This window comes from Protopterus annectens, chromosome 4.part1 (genome assembly GCF_019279795.1).
Source record: "Protopterus annectens isolate FY-2018-M chromosome 4.part1, PAN1.0, whole genome shotgun sequence".
Classification (NCBI taxonomy): Eukaryota; Metazoa; Chordata; order Ceratodontiformes; family Protopteridae; genus Protopterus; species Protopterus annectens.
The window spans coordinates 130,367,094-130,384,505 of record NC_056734.1 but is presented as its reverse complement, the minus strand read 5'-3'; the positions used below and the strand labels follow the sequence as shown (position 1 = coordinate 130,384,505).

The window sequence follows — 17,412 nt, the reverse complement described above, 5'->3', positions numbered from 1 at the left end:
TCTGCCTCTGTTTCTTCCCTAGCCAGTGACACTGTGCAGGCAGGGACTCAACCTCCCATCAGGCCTGCTTCATCTGAGTCGTCCCAGAGAGGTAGGGACAGAAGGGACAAGGAGAGGCACCACAAGGAGAGGGACAGGCCCAGAAAAAGATCACCGGACAGGAAGTCTTTCTCCAGCCCCTCTTCAAAGGCACCCAGGTCTCGTTCTCCTCGGCTCCGCTCTCCTCGTTTCTCGCCGGAGCCGAGGCACTCCCCTCAGATCCAGCCCAGACCTGAGTCGGTCGCTTCCTCCAGGTCGACTCGACGTGTCTCCGACCTGGATATGGACAGGCTGATGAGCAGGTTCATCCAGAACCAGATTCAGATGGGAGTCTTGCCAGGGCCCTCTCCCATTGGAGAGGGTCCTCCTTCTTCAACTATGTTCCACCCTATTGCTCCTTCCCCGATCCAACCCAACGCTTCGGGCTCTCGGATCCGAGACCTTTCGGAGCTGTGGGGTCGGCGCCGATGGTTCTCGTTTTCTCAATGCCGGCAGTCACCTTGAGTTCCTCGGATCCAATCTCGGATCCAGGAGACTCTCCGAGCCGTGGTCGGGGAGTCGGACCTGAGGGTCGAGATTTCGCTCTTTTGGATCCCATCCTCTGTGCCCGAACTACTCCTCCGTCGGCTCCGGTCCCTGCTTCGGTGCCGGGGAGAGCCTCTTCCTTACATTCTACGGAGGTGTGCTCTCCATCGGCGTTTGGGCCAGTGGAAAGGGTTTTCTCCCAGGTGTTGAGACCACAGCTCACCTACTCAGATCCTACCCAGACCCCTCTGATTTTGGATTCTGCTCCCATTACCCGGACAAGCCCGTGCCAAAGCAACCCCCAGGTTGTTCCCCTCAGGGAATCCCCGGAGGCTTACGAATCCTCTCCAGAGAGTCCGACTGGAGAGGAACCTCATAAGCGCAAGTGTAAGAGGAGGCATTTGGACTCCCCTGAGTCCATTATCACTGATACGGACTTGGAGGAAGGAGAGAGTTCCCCCAGATCACCTTCAGAGGACGTCTCGTTCGGAGACATTATGGAGATCCTCCGCCAAAGAGGAGGTTGGTCAGCCCCCAAACCCTCTGCGGATGAGTCCATATTCCTGGAGGCCTTTGGCACGGGCCCATCTACTTCCTGGGTCTCCCCTGCAGTGGACCCTTTGGTGGACCGCATCACCACTAGGGCATGGAAGGATCCTGACACAGTAGATATACCCAAAAGGCCAGACAAAAGAAAGAAGTGGCAAACTTCACGACACCCATGCTGACGGACAATAGAGGTATGACTGCTGAATCCTACACAAATGCACTTTATAAGCACTTACATGAGTGCATGGATCGTGCAATCCCTAACAGAACCAAGATGCTATCCTCCAAAAAAAGGAAGCCAATCTGGTGTTCCCCTGCCATAAACAAACTCTACAACAGAAGAAAGAAACTGTTGCAAAAAAGAGTAAAATCCCATAATTGGAGAAACTCCCTGGCCAGCCTCAGTAAGAAGCTGAGATCCCTCATAAAATCCTCCAAAGCTAGTTATGAAAACAAAATAGCCACTGACTAAGACAACCACAAAGCATTCTATAGCTATGTCAAGAATCTCAATGGCAACACTCAGATCTGCTCTGAGTTACAGCACAATGGCACTAAATATACAGAATCAACTGATGTTGCCAACATCCTGGCAGATAGGTTCAGTGCTAACTTTACCCCCCTGTCATCTCCTAAAGGGCCCATCTCTGTACCAGAAGAATGCAAAGTTCCTGTAATCACGGCTGCACAGGTAAGAAACACACTATCCAAAGCCAAGAACACAGTGTCCATGGGACCTGACGACATCCCAGGCTGTGTTCTACATGAACTACAGAATGAACTGGCACCCCACCTAAGTACCATGTTCAGTCATAGCCTCACCTCAGGCTGTGTGCCCACTGAATGGCGCACAGCGACAGTTATCCCACTCCACAAAGGGGGAGCCACCACAGACCCCGGAAACTACCACCCCATTAGCCTAACGATCCTGGTCTGCAAGGCTATGGAATGTATCATCATGGAACTTATAAACAATGACATTGGTAATCTCCAAACTCAGGACCCCACCCAGTTCGGGTTTGTAAAAGGCAGATCATGTCTCCTAAACCTGATAGATTTCTTTGAAGCAGTCACCAAAGCCGTAGATGAGGGTAAGGTGGTTCACACAGCCTATCTAGAGCTCGCCAAGGCTTTCAACACCATCCCCCACTCTGGAATTATAGATAAACTCACTAAACTAGATATAAATCCCTATGTCACAAGATGGGTTGAAAACTGGCTCACTGACAGAACCCACACTGTGAAAGTAGCAGACTCCAAATCCAGCTTCAGACCAGTGACAAGTGGAGTACCAAAGGGTTCAGTCCTGGGTCCTCTCCTGTTTGGTATCTACTTCTCTGAAGGTCTTTGGCTAACAATGTTTGCAGATGACTGCAAACTAGGAGCCATAATCAAAACTCCAAAAGATGTGGACATCCTACAAAAGGGCCTCGCTGAGACAGATGCCTGGTGTCAAAGCCATGGCCTCAAGCTCAATGCCAAAAAGTGCATTGTCATCCCTTTTGGTAAAAACTCAGTACCCATGAAGTACCACATAGGCGGTAGTCTACTTAACACTGAAAGTGTGATAAGAGACCTTGGGACACAGGTGGACAGTAGTCTCTCTTTTGATAATCACATTGCCACAGTAGTCAGGAAATCCTTCTAAATGGCACACCTCATCACAAAAGGTTTCTCATCCAGGAAAAAAGAGGTCATTGTTCCCCTCTACTCGTCACTCATTAGACCCATTATAGAGTACAATGCCCCTTTTGGTATGTACCTCACAAGACATCTACAACAACTGGAAAGGCCACAGAAATACCACACAAAGAGGATTACCGGCCTCAAACAGATGCCATATGCAGACTGTCTCAAAAAACTGCAGCTTTACTCCGTTGCATATCGCCTACTCAGAGGCAATCTCTGCCTAACACACAAAGCTATTTCAAACCCAGAGCTTTTAGACATGCTCCACTTAAAGAAATCCCAATCCCTACAAGCTACACGGTCTAGGGACCTAAACCTTGTCACCACAATAAACAGAACATGCTGGAGGGATAGATTCCTGTCCCAGAGACTTCCCATACTCTGGAACAAACTACCTATCTATATCAAACAAAGCTCCACATTAGCGCTCTTCTAGAAAAATCTTGATGATTGGATGGGAGATAGGAAATTCACCCCGGGGATCACTTCTGTGGCTCTGCTCAACAGTGGCATAGGAAAATAATTTTCTTGGGTGGCGAAAGCCAGGGTACCCTTGGCTAGGCTTATGTAGGCCTTAGGGCCAATAGCCTAGTACCTACCTATGAACCTAAATTATTTCTCCGCCGTTAGACAGGCAGGCATGGTCCAAAGGAGCCCCGGTAGATGCTTTGGTGGTTGCAGCTGCCACAAAGAAGGAACTGGCACAGGAGAGTTCCTCGGTTCATCCACCGGACAAAGAGTCTAGGTCGATGGATCATTTTGGGAAGCGCATGTACTCGTCAGCGACATTTTCTATTCGTGTGTTGAATTACTTGGCACATGTCATCCGACTGCAGTGAGACCTTATATCGGAACTAACCGAGTCACCCCCAGAGTCTCTGTCGCAACAGGACAAGCAGTCTTTCACTGCGAAGATGACTACACTGAAATCAATGACAAATATCTCTATGCGTCTCCTCTCTCATGCTATGGAGGGAGCCACTAGAGTTGCTGGTACAGGCGTTGCCTTGAGGTGTCATGCCTGGATCAGGCTGTCAATTTGCGGACCCCTTTAAGGCGTCTTTCATCAACACCCCTTTTGATGGCTCATCCCTCTTTGGGAAGACTGTACGAGACACACTAACCCAGAGTGAGAAGGATGGAAGGACTTTGTCAGCCATCGAAATCCGCTTCTCTAACCCCCAGAGGTCCTATTCCAGGAACCAAAAGGGGCAAAACAAGATGTGGTTCCGGAAATCACAGTCCTTTCGTGACACTCAGGAATACTCGTCCCCCAGAGGCAGAGGGGGACAAGACCGACGCTGTCCCAGAGGCAGAGGGGGTCCCAGAAACTTCGGGTCTAGGGAACCTTTTTCTGACAGACCCGCACAGCAACCCTGAGCGGTTGCCCGGCTGCTCTACTCTGGAGGCAGTCGGGGGACGATTTTCCTTACATCCAGCGGCAGGGATTCCATTACTGCAGACCGCTGGGTGTTAAGCATTATATCCAGAGGATATTCTGTCCCCTTAATTTCATGTCCCATAACCCCAGCACGCATTCCAGATGTTCCACCCGCTCACAGGGAGGCTGCAGCCTTAGAGGTTTCAAAGCTGCTGCAAAAACGAGCCATCGAGCCGGTCCCTCCAGATCAATCTGGATCAGGCATCTACTCCAGGTTCTTTTTAGTGCCAAAGAAGACGGGGGACCTCAGGCCCATTCTGGACCTGTCTATCCTCAACCTGTCGGTAGAGAAACAAAAATTCCGGATGGTCACTCTACAGTCCATTCTACCATTTCTGAGAGAATGTGACTGGATGTGCTCGTTAGACCTCCAGGACGCTTACTATCACATCAAGGTCCACAGGAGCTCCAGGAGGTTTCTACGCTTTCGGCTAGGGGCCATTCGCTTTCAATTCAGAGCCCTACCCTTCGGTCTTACCACAGCCCCCAGGGTGTTCACCAAGGTTATGGCGGTCGTAGCGGCTCACCTGAGACTTCAGGGCATTCAGATATTCCCCTACCTAGACGACTGGCTCTTCGCTGCATCCACCAAATGTCTCTTGTGTCAGGCCCTACACTACTTCCTCAGTCTGGCTCACAAGTTAGGCATCACGATCAATATCAACAAGTCCCACCTGGCTCCGGTTCAGATCATAGACTTCATCGGGGCATGGTTGGATTCGATTCAGTACAAGATTTGACTCACCCCGGAAAGGATAGAAACTCTCAGACTCCATGTACCGGCTATCTTGGATCACTCGGTAGTCACAGCAGCCAATGTTCTCAGGGCCCTGGGTTCAATGGCAACCGCAATCTCTATCCTCCCTCTTGCACGTCTTCATATGAGAGTCCTTCAGTGGAATCTAGCAGTTTAATGGACCTGGCTAGACCTTCCGATGAATTTCCACACCCGGATAAATCGGACATGCAGAATGTCACTCCAGTGGTGGCTTCAATCAGCGGACATTTTCGTGGGGCGCAGCTTTCTAGCCCCTCCGGCTCAAGCCACAGTGACCACGGACGTTTCCCAGCTCGGGTGGGGGAGTACTTCTTGGGAAGGACGGTCCAGGGCACATGGTCCCCTCCAGAGACCAAGCTACACATCAATGTCCCGGAGATGAGGGCGGTGCTTTTCGCATTGAGAGCCTTTCACCCTGTCCTACCTCCGGGGACGGTAGCCATTCAATCAGACAACATGTCTGTAGTCTGGTATATAAACAAACCGGGAGGGACCCGATCCTACCCCCTTTGTCGCGAGGCCATGAGGGTTTTGGAGTGGGCCATATCAACCAGCCGGTTTCTCATAGCAACGCACATCCCGGGATGCTCAAACATTCTAGCGGACAGTCTCAGCAGGGCAATCCTTCTGCCTTACGAGTGGTCTCTGAAACAATCAGTGGTGGAGAAGATCTTCCGTGTTTGGGGTCAACCTTGCTGCGATCTCTTCGCATCTCCTTCTAACGTGAAGTGCAGCAACTTCTTTGTTCTGATTCCCCCTCTGGAGGATGTCCCCAGGGACGCTCTAGTCCATGCTTGGCCTCCCATGCTACTGTATGCTTATCCCCCATTACCTCTTATTCCCAAGTTCCTTCAGAGAGCTTGCCGGCTGCAGTGCAAAGTCATTCTCATAGCTCCCTTCTGGCCTCGTCAAGTGTGGTTTCCCTTCCTATGGTCTCACCTGTTGGCTCCTCCATGGACTCTAGATCCATGCCCGGATCTGATTTCTCACCCGTCGGGCTTGCCCCTGCCTAACCTGGATAGTCTCAAGCTGACGGCATGGCTGCTCCAGTTCCCATGATCATCAGGACTCCCAGACTTTCGTCCCCTGTTAAGAATATTCTGGTAACTTCTCTTAAAGCCTCCACTAGGAAACTCTACAATAGCAAGTGGAGACATTTTTGCGTTTGGGCCTCTCAGCGCAATCTGAACCCATTTACAGCACCTGTTCCAATCGTACTGGATTTTCTGGCCGATCTTTTTCGATCAGGCGCAAGTGCTTCTACCATCAAGGTTCAGCTGGCTGCCATCTCCAATTTTCATGTGGGTGAAAATAAGGTTGCTCTGGCTTCTGCCAAATTGTGTAAAGCTTTTCTGAAGGGCACTTTTTTATTGTGACCACCAGTTAAAGAAACAGTGCCCCCCCCGGGATCTGATTTTAGTCCTTCAGGCTTTGACCTCTCCCCCCTTCGAGCCAGCCGGTTCAGTTCCGATTAAGTTTTTGTCATGGAAGACGGCCTTCTTGGTCGCCATCACATCAGCCAAGAGAGTTTCAGAGTTGCAGGCCTTATCCTCCTTGCCCCCCTATTTAGTTTTCCACAAGGATAGGGTTTCACTGCATGTGAACCCTTCCTTTCTTCCCAAGGTGTCCTCAGCAGCCAATATTAATCAGTCTATAAATTTGCCAGTCTTCTTCCCAAATTTCCAAAATAGAGGTGAATGTTAGCTTCATTTATTAGATGTCTATAGACAGCTTTGTTTTTACCTCCATAGGACTAAACCCTTCTGGAAGTCGGATCAATTGTCTCGTTTTCAAAACAATTTTTGGGCAAAGCAGTTTTGAAAGTGTCCTTAGCAAGGTGGATCACTCTCTGTATTGCACAGGTTTATAAGGACAAAGGTTTATCTCCTCCTGGTGTATTGAAGGCTCATTCCACTAGAGCAATGGCCACTTCTGCAGCTTTCTGGTCACGTGTTCTGTTAGATGATATCTGTGCGGCAGTGACTTGGGCCAATTCGCACACATTCATTTCTCATTATAAATTGGATCTTATTTCTAGAGGGAGAGTGTCCTTTGGCTCTGCGGTGCTCATCAATATCCTTCCATAAGGGCCTCCCAGGAATTATAGTAGCTGGGGACTCTGTCCCATATGTGCAGAATGAATGAAGTCAACTACTTCAGATAAAGAAGTTATGTTCTTACCATAACGTTCCATCTGAGTAGTAGACTTCATTCTTCTGCACCTTCCCTCCATCCTTCCCCCTCACTTTCAGGTTTTTCCTGTTTAGGATTGTGATTATGTTGCCACTTGTGTCAGCAAACTCGATCTGGGGATAGATAGGAGGAAGTGATGTAATATAGGTAAGGGAGGGGCTTGGAGCTCGGAGCCGATGCTTGAAAAGTTTTGCTGGCTCGGATCCGAATCGGATCCGTATACCCATATGTGCAGAAGAATGAAGTCTACTACTGAGATGGAACGTTATGGTAAGAACATAACTTCTTTTTTAAGAAGAAATGGCAAGGGTGTTCCAAAAAGAATTTTGGAACCTCCCCAAAACCAGGGACAGTCCAACAAGTCAGAATGACTGTCTAAGGGACCTTCTACCACCCTCTCACCCTAGCAGTCCCATTTCCCTTCAGGAAAGACTGAATCTCCTCTTTTCTGTTTGACAACAGATAGCTCCTGACAAGTTTGTTCTGTAGATCATTCATCAGAGTTACATATGGCAGTGGGAAGAAATTCCTTCTTTCCAGGGGTAATCCAGCAGCCACCAGAACAGACTCTTATATTCTACCTCTCCTTCATCGTATTCTGTCCCAAGTAGTGATAGAACCAGCTCCTCCTCCTTAGGTGGGGAAAGGTTTTCATTCAAAGTTCTTGTTTTCTTTGGCACTAAAAGCAAAGTGCTTGGAGACCAGTTTTGGATCTGTCTTTCCTAAACCTGTTTGTGGTAGTGCCCAAGTTCAAAATGATGCCACTTCACAACTTGTTAACTCTTTTCCCTCATTCAAGTTTCCTGGTAACACTAGATATAAACGATGGTAATCACATCCCTATTCATCCAAACGTCAGGCGTTTCTTATGGTTTTCTGTGTCTGGATCACATTATCAGTTCTCTGCAGAAAAAAAGAAGAACCAAGGTCCAGATCCACTCAAAAATACTGTTTATTGAGTGCTTTCATCTCTCTAATGGAAACTTCCTCAGAATGGAGTACACATTACCCAACATCCATTTTATATAAAACATATAACAATCACCTGTACAAATAATGAAATTTCTTAAAGCAACAGTGCAATAAAATGTAAAGGCATAATATAAAAGCATAACAAAATATCTATTCTAAAACACATACATTGCATAAGAACAAACAAAGGAATACATAACTTCACATGCACATGTGAACACACTTAAAAACAGTTTGACGTATTAAAACCTTTATAGAAAAAATTGTGCTTTCAATCTTAAAATAGAACTGATGGACACAGCACTGTTTAGTCCTGAGCTCACTGTTGCATTAGTTTTAATTTGCCAGTTCAGTTCTGCTAATTCCAGGAAGTCATTCAAAGGTCTTAGATTAATTTATATCAGTTCTCTGCCTTGCCATTTGGACTATCCATTGCACCAAGAGTGTTCACAAAGTGTCCAGCTCCAGTTATTGTTCATTGCAGGCCACAGGGTATCCACATTTTTGCATATTTAGACATCTTGTTTATCTTTCAGAGTCTTTTTCAAAGTTTCAGGAATCTGTCATTTGGGTGAGAGTATTCTTACACAAGTTGAGATTCCAAGAGAGCATTCAAATTCTTTTGACTCTTTCACATGGGATTGTGTTCCAGGGTGTCAGCTTGACACCTCCGTTCAAAGAGCTTTTCTTCCACAGGAAAAGTAGATGTCTACTAATATTTCTAAGGTTTTCTATTCTGACTTCGATCACTGAGAGGGAATAACCCCACAGGACTCCGGATACTATTGTTTTTTCTCATGTGGAGTCCATTTGGTCCTGGCATTGGCATCCCTTGTCTTTTCAAATCCCTGTGCTGGGTTTTGCCAGAAGAGAAATCACTTGTTGGAGACAGCAAATATCCTGTTCCAAAGTAGTCAGTCACCACAAACATCTCTGACTTTGCTTGAGCAGCAGTTTCAGCAGGAATAAAAGTGCAAGGTGTGTGGGGCATCAAGGACATATACAAGCACTAAATATAAAAGAGATGCTTACCCTGGCCAAGGCACTCAAGTCTGAATTATCTTTGGTCACCAGACCTCTTCAAGGTGTTACAAAAACAATACCACAGTCATATGGTACATCAGCAAGCAAGGAGAATCCAGGTTTACCCCCCCTTGCAGGATGGCCATGTCAGCGTGTGATATATTTGCAGCACAGTCTCACTCTACAGGCATCCTACATTCTTCTCAGCAAAATTGTGTGGTAGACGTGAGCAAGACAAGGGTAGACTCTCATGGAATGTAAACTAAATCAGGGGATCTTCCAAGATTTGATCCATCTGTGGGTAATTCTTCAATTAGACCTGTTTGCCTCCTCTGTGAACAATCAGCTGGCAAGATTCTTCTCCAGGACTCTATGCAAGAAAGCCTGGAAGACAGATGACTTTTCTTTTCCTTGGACAGGAATATCCCTGTATGCTTTTCCACCCTTTCTGTTGATATCCAAGGTACTTTTCAAGTTTCAGAAGGAATCCTCCCAAGATCGTTGTGTAACTCCCTTCTGGCCCAGGCAACAATGGTTCTCTCATTTGGAAATGGTCAGGGGCAATTACCACAAGCTTCCTCACAAACTACATCTACTCGGACAAGATCAGGGGCTTTTGAATACACCCTGACCCCAGTCAACTTCAGTTGACTGCCTGGATGATGAGGTCTTAATTCCCTTTAGGCACCTGTTTACTGAGGGTATGCAGCAGATACTAATGGAAGCAAGAAAGTCTGTTACTAGAAAATCCTATATTAGCAAGGAGAAACATTTTTTTTAGTTAGAGTAAACAGCATAACCAGCACCCATTCAGGGTTAGTTGTTCTCCAGTTTTACAGTATTTGTGTTAATTACTTTCCTATGGCCTTTTTGTCAGTCATTCCGGCATATCTGCCCGTGTGTCTTCTTTTAGTGCACACTCATGTCAAAATGTTTTTGAAAGGGGTTTACAAAAGAATCCTCCAAGAAAACAAGTGGCCTCACCTTGAGGTCTTAATTCTGTGCTAGAGAAGCTAACATTTTCTCCATTTGAAAAAGCTGACAACATGGAAGACATTTTTCATGATTGCTCTGACATCTGCAAGAAGGGTATCTGAGTTGTAAGCTCTTATGGTGAGTCAGCCATATCTCATTTTCCACAAGGACAGCTTTTTTAGAAGTAATCTTCCTTTTATGCCTAAAGTGGTATCCAGGTTTACTTTAAGCCAAACTATCCATCTTCTCATTTTTATTCTGAACCTAAAATGAGAGAGAGAGGATACTCCATACATTGGATGTCCACAGACAGCTTGGGTACTATTTTGACAGAACAAAATCTTTCAGATTTTCAGATCAGTTGTTCATTTTTTGTGAGTGTAAGAAGAGGGATAACCTGTGTCAAAGCAGACTATTTCCAAATGGTTGTCTGAGGCTGTTATTTTTGTTATACTCACCACAACAAATCTATTCTAGGCAGGGCCAAGTCCCATTCTATCAGAGCCATGATTTCTTCTATGGGTTTTTGGAAAGGGATTCTAGAAGTATTCTATAATCAGTACTTTGGTTCTCTGTACATACTTTTACAAAGCACTACAAGCTTGATTCCTTCTCCCAGTGTAGGTCAGGCTTTGGTAGGACCATTCTCCAGGGGCTCATGGACTCGTCATCTTCCACCTCCCAAATGTAGAAAGCTAGGGTAATTTACCCATATAGCTATGGCTATTGCAGCAGTCATCAATATAGTGAACATAGTACAGTTGTGCAAGTAAACTTACCATAACCTAGATGTTGAAATGACCACTGCTACAGTAGCCACCCCCCCCCCCGTTGTTTTTCGGTGTGTTGTTTATGCCAAGGTGTGAATATGTATTTTTGTTGTTCCTATCATTGCCATTTCAGGGCACCGCCTCCCTCTGTCTGTTAGCATGAAAACTCTGAAGGGCTTGTAATCTAAACCTGTATTTTTAGTCAGCTCAGCTTGAGTTGACTGATGATTTGGGCTTATGGAAGGTGCCCTGAAGCTTTAGAAGTTGGCTGGATGTCATCCTCAGCAGGGTATAACCGATATATATATGACTACTGTAGCAGCACCCATTTAAACATCTGCTGGTATGGTAGGTGTACTTATACAGCTGTACTTGTTCACAGGTGTTCTGTTATAGTGACATCAATTCCTGTTGCACTGGTGGGGGGGGGGTCATACAAAAATATGTACTAATATCTCTTTATTTTAAAGTTATATGACATGATACATGTCCCCTGTGGTAGTGACTGTGCAGGGGGCATATGATTGTCTAATCAGAACAGTCTGACAGACTCAGGTTTGGCCTTAGACAATCTTATAAATGCATACATGCCACATATTAGGTATAGCATACTGGAGTGACCGCCTTCAACATGAGATGAGGAGTACATTCCATTTATAAGGGGGGATGGCTTGGATGCAAATGGTCATCACAGAAGTGATGATGACACCTGTACTTTCAGACCCCTGCAATAACCAAAGTTAGGCAGTGTGGAAGGTTAGTGTGTAGTTCATTTTACTACATTAGACTAACATGTATTTGGCATAAAACCTGTGCACATATTACCCCTACATGTTTCATCATCAGGTATGCCATCACTGTCAGCTATAGTACAGAGTCTACAGACAGTGCATGGTAAGTGTGATCATCCTACATATCCGTAAAATTAGTTTTACCTGCCACATGTGACTTTAACCACATCTTAACATTTTTTTCACACAGCCAGCACCAGAAACAACTACATCCTGTGCATCAGCACAACAGGCTGATGTTGACAGCAGAAAGGCCATTGACAATGATGCCATAGCTCTCATACTTGTGACACAGCCTAAAGGTAGTGGCACACAGTTGAAAAGTGTACTGGAAGGGCCCCCTACACCATAGCAGGCAGAGATACACACTTACATATTCAGCATAATGAGGAAATGACATTACAGTGGGGAAGAACACCACCCAGCTTGATACCACCTACTTCTTCTTCTCACCTCGAACCTTTTGGGGAGGGGAATGCCATTTGAGAGGTAGGAGTACCAGCTGTCAAACCTGAACACAGAGGTGCCAAGTGAAGACATATTTCACAATTAGCTCCAGAAATGCACAAGACCATGACTTCAAGTACCGGTTGTGCCGTGACGTAGTTCAAGCCCAATCTTCTGACAGTGAGAGCCAGATAGAGATGATTACAGTACTGCAGAATTTATATAAGGAATTTCATCAGTGCATGGGAATGCGTGAGGCCAGGAGCAGTGTTTATGATAATTCTCATGTACACTGTGGTTACACATCACATCCATGTCTGCCTCCGTGCTCACACCCATAACGACTTTCCAGACTCATATTGCAGAAACCTAGGTGAATGTGGCCAAGGAATTGCCCGAATGTGTGGTGAATGAGTAGGCTAGACACTACATGTATCTCAAGAAAGTCCTTCAGGCACTTGTGAATTCCCTAAAAAGGCTGTCAGGCATCTTCAGAATTCCACATCATGTAGTAGAATGCATCAGTCAAGGTCTTGATACTGCAGCATGGGTCATTGTCAAGAGGTTCCCCTGCATCCAATAGGTCTGATAACTGGAAAAACTCCTCATCAAACTTACATGCCAGCACTTGCTCACAGTTTTTGGGGCTATAAAAAACAAAAATTACAGTGTTGTCTTGTATCAACAAAGATAAATAGCAAACCAAGTGGTTTGTAAAATAGATTTTGTTTGACCAATCTGATTAAGCTTTTTTTGTCCCATTTAGGACTTAATCAGACTTGGACTGTCAATACTTCATACCATGTGAACACATTTTCACTAATCACACAAAATAAGTCACACGATGCCACTTAATATATCCATACAAAACAAACATATTAAACATTAATGTTTAGTCATGTTATAAATGTTTTAATGGCATATATTAAAAATATACAATCACCTTGCAGCTTACCACCACCGTGTATAGAAAGTAAAACAAAAAAAAAAAAAAAAAAGTATCCAGAACTTTGTTCTGAATATACTTCTTTAAAAAAGTATAAACTTACTTTAAAAATAATTATAATTTAGCAGCTTTCAAGTTTTAGAAATAGAAATTCTGTCATTTAGACATGGGGACCTGTCTGTCCTTTGTCTTATTTTCCAGATTAATTTGTGCTTTTCTGAGACAGCTTCCCATAAAGATCCTCTTGGATATTTTTATCACTTTCTCCAAGCCAAAAAATTTAAGTCTGGGAATCACCACATAATTCTCAACTTCTCAGCATAAAACATCTGCACAGAGCCAAAAATAATGCGGGGACATAGCCACAAAAATACGGACAAATTTTAAATATTGGTCTTATAAACACAGAAAGCTGCTAGAGTAAAAGGTCTTGTGTTACCATGCATTTTCTAAAAGCTATGAAGTCTGAAACTCAAATGCATGTCATTATTTAGTGAATTCAGTTGTCACTGATTCACCACAAAAATCCAGAAAATCACAGATTTTATGAGGTTCAGACCAAAAGGATGAGGCAAAAATCTGGACATTCCACAAAAATCTGTACATTTGAGGGTATGAATTCACCACAACTGTGTATGGGTCTACTAAGCGTGTTACTGGATTTTTTTCTTAATGTCATAGATGTGTCCATAAATGCAAAGCAGATGGAAAAGGTGTAACTTCGCTTTTTATAACAACTCTATATACCAAGCACATCCCCATAAAGATAGACACTATGAATCGCACAAAGGCAGAAGGGGCTCCTAATTTTCATAGTCACAGATTTTTCACATATTCCTCATTTACATATCATTATTATTTCCTTGCATACTACTTTCTCATATTCCTTCAAATAGCTGCAACTGAGCACAGCTGATGTCTCTGAATTGCCCCTTAGTTGTGCTTAGGAGCAGCCATTGCAAATTCCTGCTATGTCTTAGTGCAATGACTATGAAAATCTTCTTGAATTTGCCTTTTTCTTTGAGCCAGTATGACTTTAGTGGTAATGTTTTTTGGAAATTGGGGATGTTTGGGCAGGGCACCTTCATCAGGGTGTACAGGAGATACAACATAACTGCAAGAAATGCTCTCACAACAGGTTGTTTTGTTGATTTTTATGTGGACATTATTGGGGGCATTGGTTAAGTGTAGGTTGTATGTTTGGGTTTGGGAGGTTCCACTGTACTACTTCAAAGCAGATAATATGATTTTTTTGGGAAATGATAAACTAAATTTTGGGGTTTCAATTGTTTGCAGTCTAAAACATTGCTTGAAGGTGCCTTCACTTGACTGGAATCCCTGGACACTTACACACCTACTAGTTCTCACCCTGATTTTTGATTTGCAAAATAATAACCAAAGTTCAGGAGGTCAAGTCAGATATCCTTATGTTGGCAACACCAGTTTTAGCATTTAGAGCTCCTCAGATTTGGCAGTCTTGGGATAGTTCACCTCATGGATCAGCAGTCCCTGAACCTTAAATCTTGACAATGGAGTGACATTAAAAGTTTATTGGCTGTCTTTCAGAATAGGCTTCCATTTCCGTGAAGGTTTTCAAGTACCATGCAGACATGCAGTCCTTGTGTTGCATCTTTAAAGTTATTCATTTGTTGCCAGAATAATGACCTAGATTATCTGTTTTGGATCTTCATGAGGTCTTGCTTTCTGTTTCTGTCTTTCTCAGTGAGCAGTGTGATAAGTTGCATTTTACTGCATGCCGCAGTCATCCTCTGTTTGTCATTTAAGTTGCTGGCATGTGGATCACTGCCTGTACTGAGCCCTTCTGCTGCTGTTGCCTCACTGGTTAGGGGCAACCGTTTATATTGATTTTAATATATTCTAGTAGGTGTACTTTTCTTTCGCTGCCTCTTTCCAGGAATGTGTCAGTCTGAGATGTTTGAAGGACTGCTCTTTTATCTGTGTATAGTAGTATTTTACATGATGTTATCCTTCTGTGCCCCTGTTATAGTTTTGAAACCTTGGGGCTCAAGTTCTGTTCTTCAAGTTAAGGGGCTTGTGTCTTGTATATTGCCTCCTTCCACAGAGATTTATTAGGTGGCTTTCAGACTGTGTAAAGAAAACCTCTAGTACTCATGAGCAAAGGTCAAAGAATGGGATGTTACTAACATTTGTACAAATTGAGGAGTTTCTCATGGAATGAAGCTTGTAAAGATAGTTGATCCTTTCCCATTTTGTACTAAAACAATCATCCACAATGTGCTTTCAAGTCAATTTTGAATTCCAATTTACATCTCCAACACATCATCTTATCTTTTTCATTGTTTTGCTAGCTTAAGGTTGTAATATGCCCATTGTAAGTATTTCAATGTAAATACCATGTAGCTTTGTATTGATGAAGTCTTCCCTTCTGACTACAGCGTAATATTTTGCGATTTTTGGGCATATCTATATTTTTTATTTGAAAAATGAAATTGCATATTTATCGTTTAGTCCATTTGTATATATTGTGAGAATTTTGTGTAGGTCTAATAATAATAATGAGGTATGTGTTTTTCTTTTATATGTGGTTTGACTCAAGTATGTTATTAATTTGGGTATTAATCAAAATACATCGTTATATCCCAGCAAACTTGTCCAGTGCTTGTCTTCTACTATCCTGCATTATTATTGTTTCAGCATTTTATTAGCCATACTTCCATTGTAATTTTTGAGGAAATAGATGCCTCGTGTGCTTTACAGTGTCACCTGTATGGCACTGTTTCTTAGTTGCCAAGACATACTTGTAATTATCTGTATTTGAGAAAAGGTGCTTTCAAAAAGAAGTATGTACATCTGCATACATGGACCTCCTATGAGGTTTCTTTAGATAGGGTGTTAACATGAATACTATTTTTTAAGTAGACAAGTTGCAAATGCATCTTATTCTCTTTTTGTGCGTAAAGGAAGTAGCCAGCCAAGCAACACCAGCAAGTACTTTGGAAGTATTGACTCATTTGAAAGTGTTCAGTCAAAGGCAAACATGAAGAAAAAAATGAAACAGAGTGACACCTTTATGAAGTACGTTCTTCAGGATCCTATCTGGCTACTGATGGCAAATACTGATGAAGAAGTGATGATGACTTACCAGGTACCAGTACGGTGAGTTCCATCAAACTGATATGAATTAACAAGCCTAAAATATTCCTGTCTTAAAAGTAATACAATTTAATTATATGGATATGATCACAGATGCACATCAGTAGGATCTTGATAACAAGGTTTTAATCTGGATAGTGTTTGTACCTCAGTGCTGTCAGGCCCAAGGTTCAGTCCTGACCTCTGGTTACTGTCAATGTTGACTTTGCATTTCTCCCACATATGCAAGAGTTTTTCCTAGGTATTCTAGTATCTTTCCAACTTGATTGAATACTATGACATATTTTATCTATTTTCATTATGTTTTCATAATTTAATGTGTAGACTATATATACAGCTGATGTTCTTCATATTGATGACTGCTGCAGTAGTGTAAGCTATATGGGTTATATTCTGCATATGATATAACAGCTGGTCCGCTTCCAAAGCTTCAGGGCACCTTCTACATGCCCAAACTGTTAGCTCGAGCTGAGCTGACTGAAAGACAAGTTTGGGGTCCCAGCTGTAAAGAGCTTTCATGCCACAGAAGTGTGTTCCTCTGCAGGCTTTCAAGGATGAATGGTCAGCTTGTGCTAGTCTATTGCTGGGCAGATAAAGTACAGTTGTGTAAGGTGAATTTATCATAACAGTAGACGCTTGAATGATCACTGCTGCAGTAGCCTTAGTTATATGGGTTATATCCTGCCAAGGATGTAGCAGTTCCCTGCTTCCAAAGCTTCAGGACACCTTCCATGTGTCTAAACTGTCAAGCAGCTCAAGCTGAGCTGACTAAAAGACAACTGTGAGTGCAAATCCCTTTAGAGCTTTAATGACAGCAAAGAGAGGGAGGCAGAGAGAAGGGAGGCTGAGCCCTGAAAGGACAATGCTAGGAATAATAAAAAAAAAGATGTCCACACCCTGGCATAAAAAACACTGCAAAAAACAAGGGGGATAGAAGAGGGAGTGGCTACTGTAGCAGTGATCATTCGGACATCTACTGTTATGGTAAGTCCTGACTTGTTGGATTTCCTGCTGTGAAAGCCCTTGGCTGGCCCAACCACCAGAGAAAAAATCTCTCTCCTCCAAGGGCTGGCAGGTGTTCTGATCAACATCACTACGTTTGAGTATATAGGGAGCGAGCTGACTTTATGATTTCACAG

At 43.8% G+C, this 17,412-nt stretch overlaps 1 protein-coding gene across 1 annotated transcript in view; it reads left to right on the top strand.

The window, feature by feature from the left end:
- Window positions 1-17,412, top strand: part of PER2 (period circadian regulator 2) — a 1,339,110-nt gene that overhangs the window by 1,218,243 nt on the left and 103,455 nt on the right. Inside the window, exon 23 of the mRNA XM_044070032.1 lies at window positions 16,081-16,276. Within this exon, the coding sequence (XP_043925967.1) occupies window positions 16,081-16,276 (196 nt within the window). The remainder of the gene's footprint in view (window positions 1-16,080; window positions 16,277-17,412) is intronic.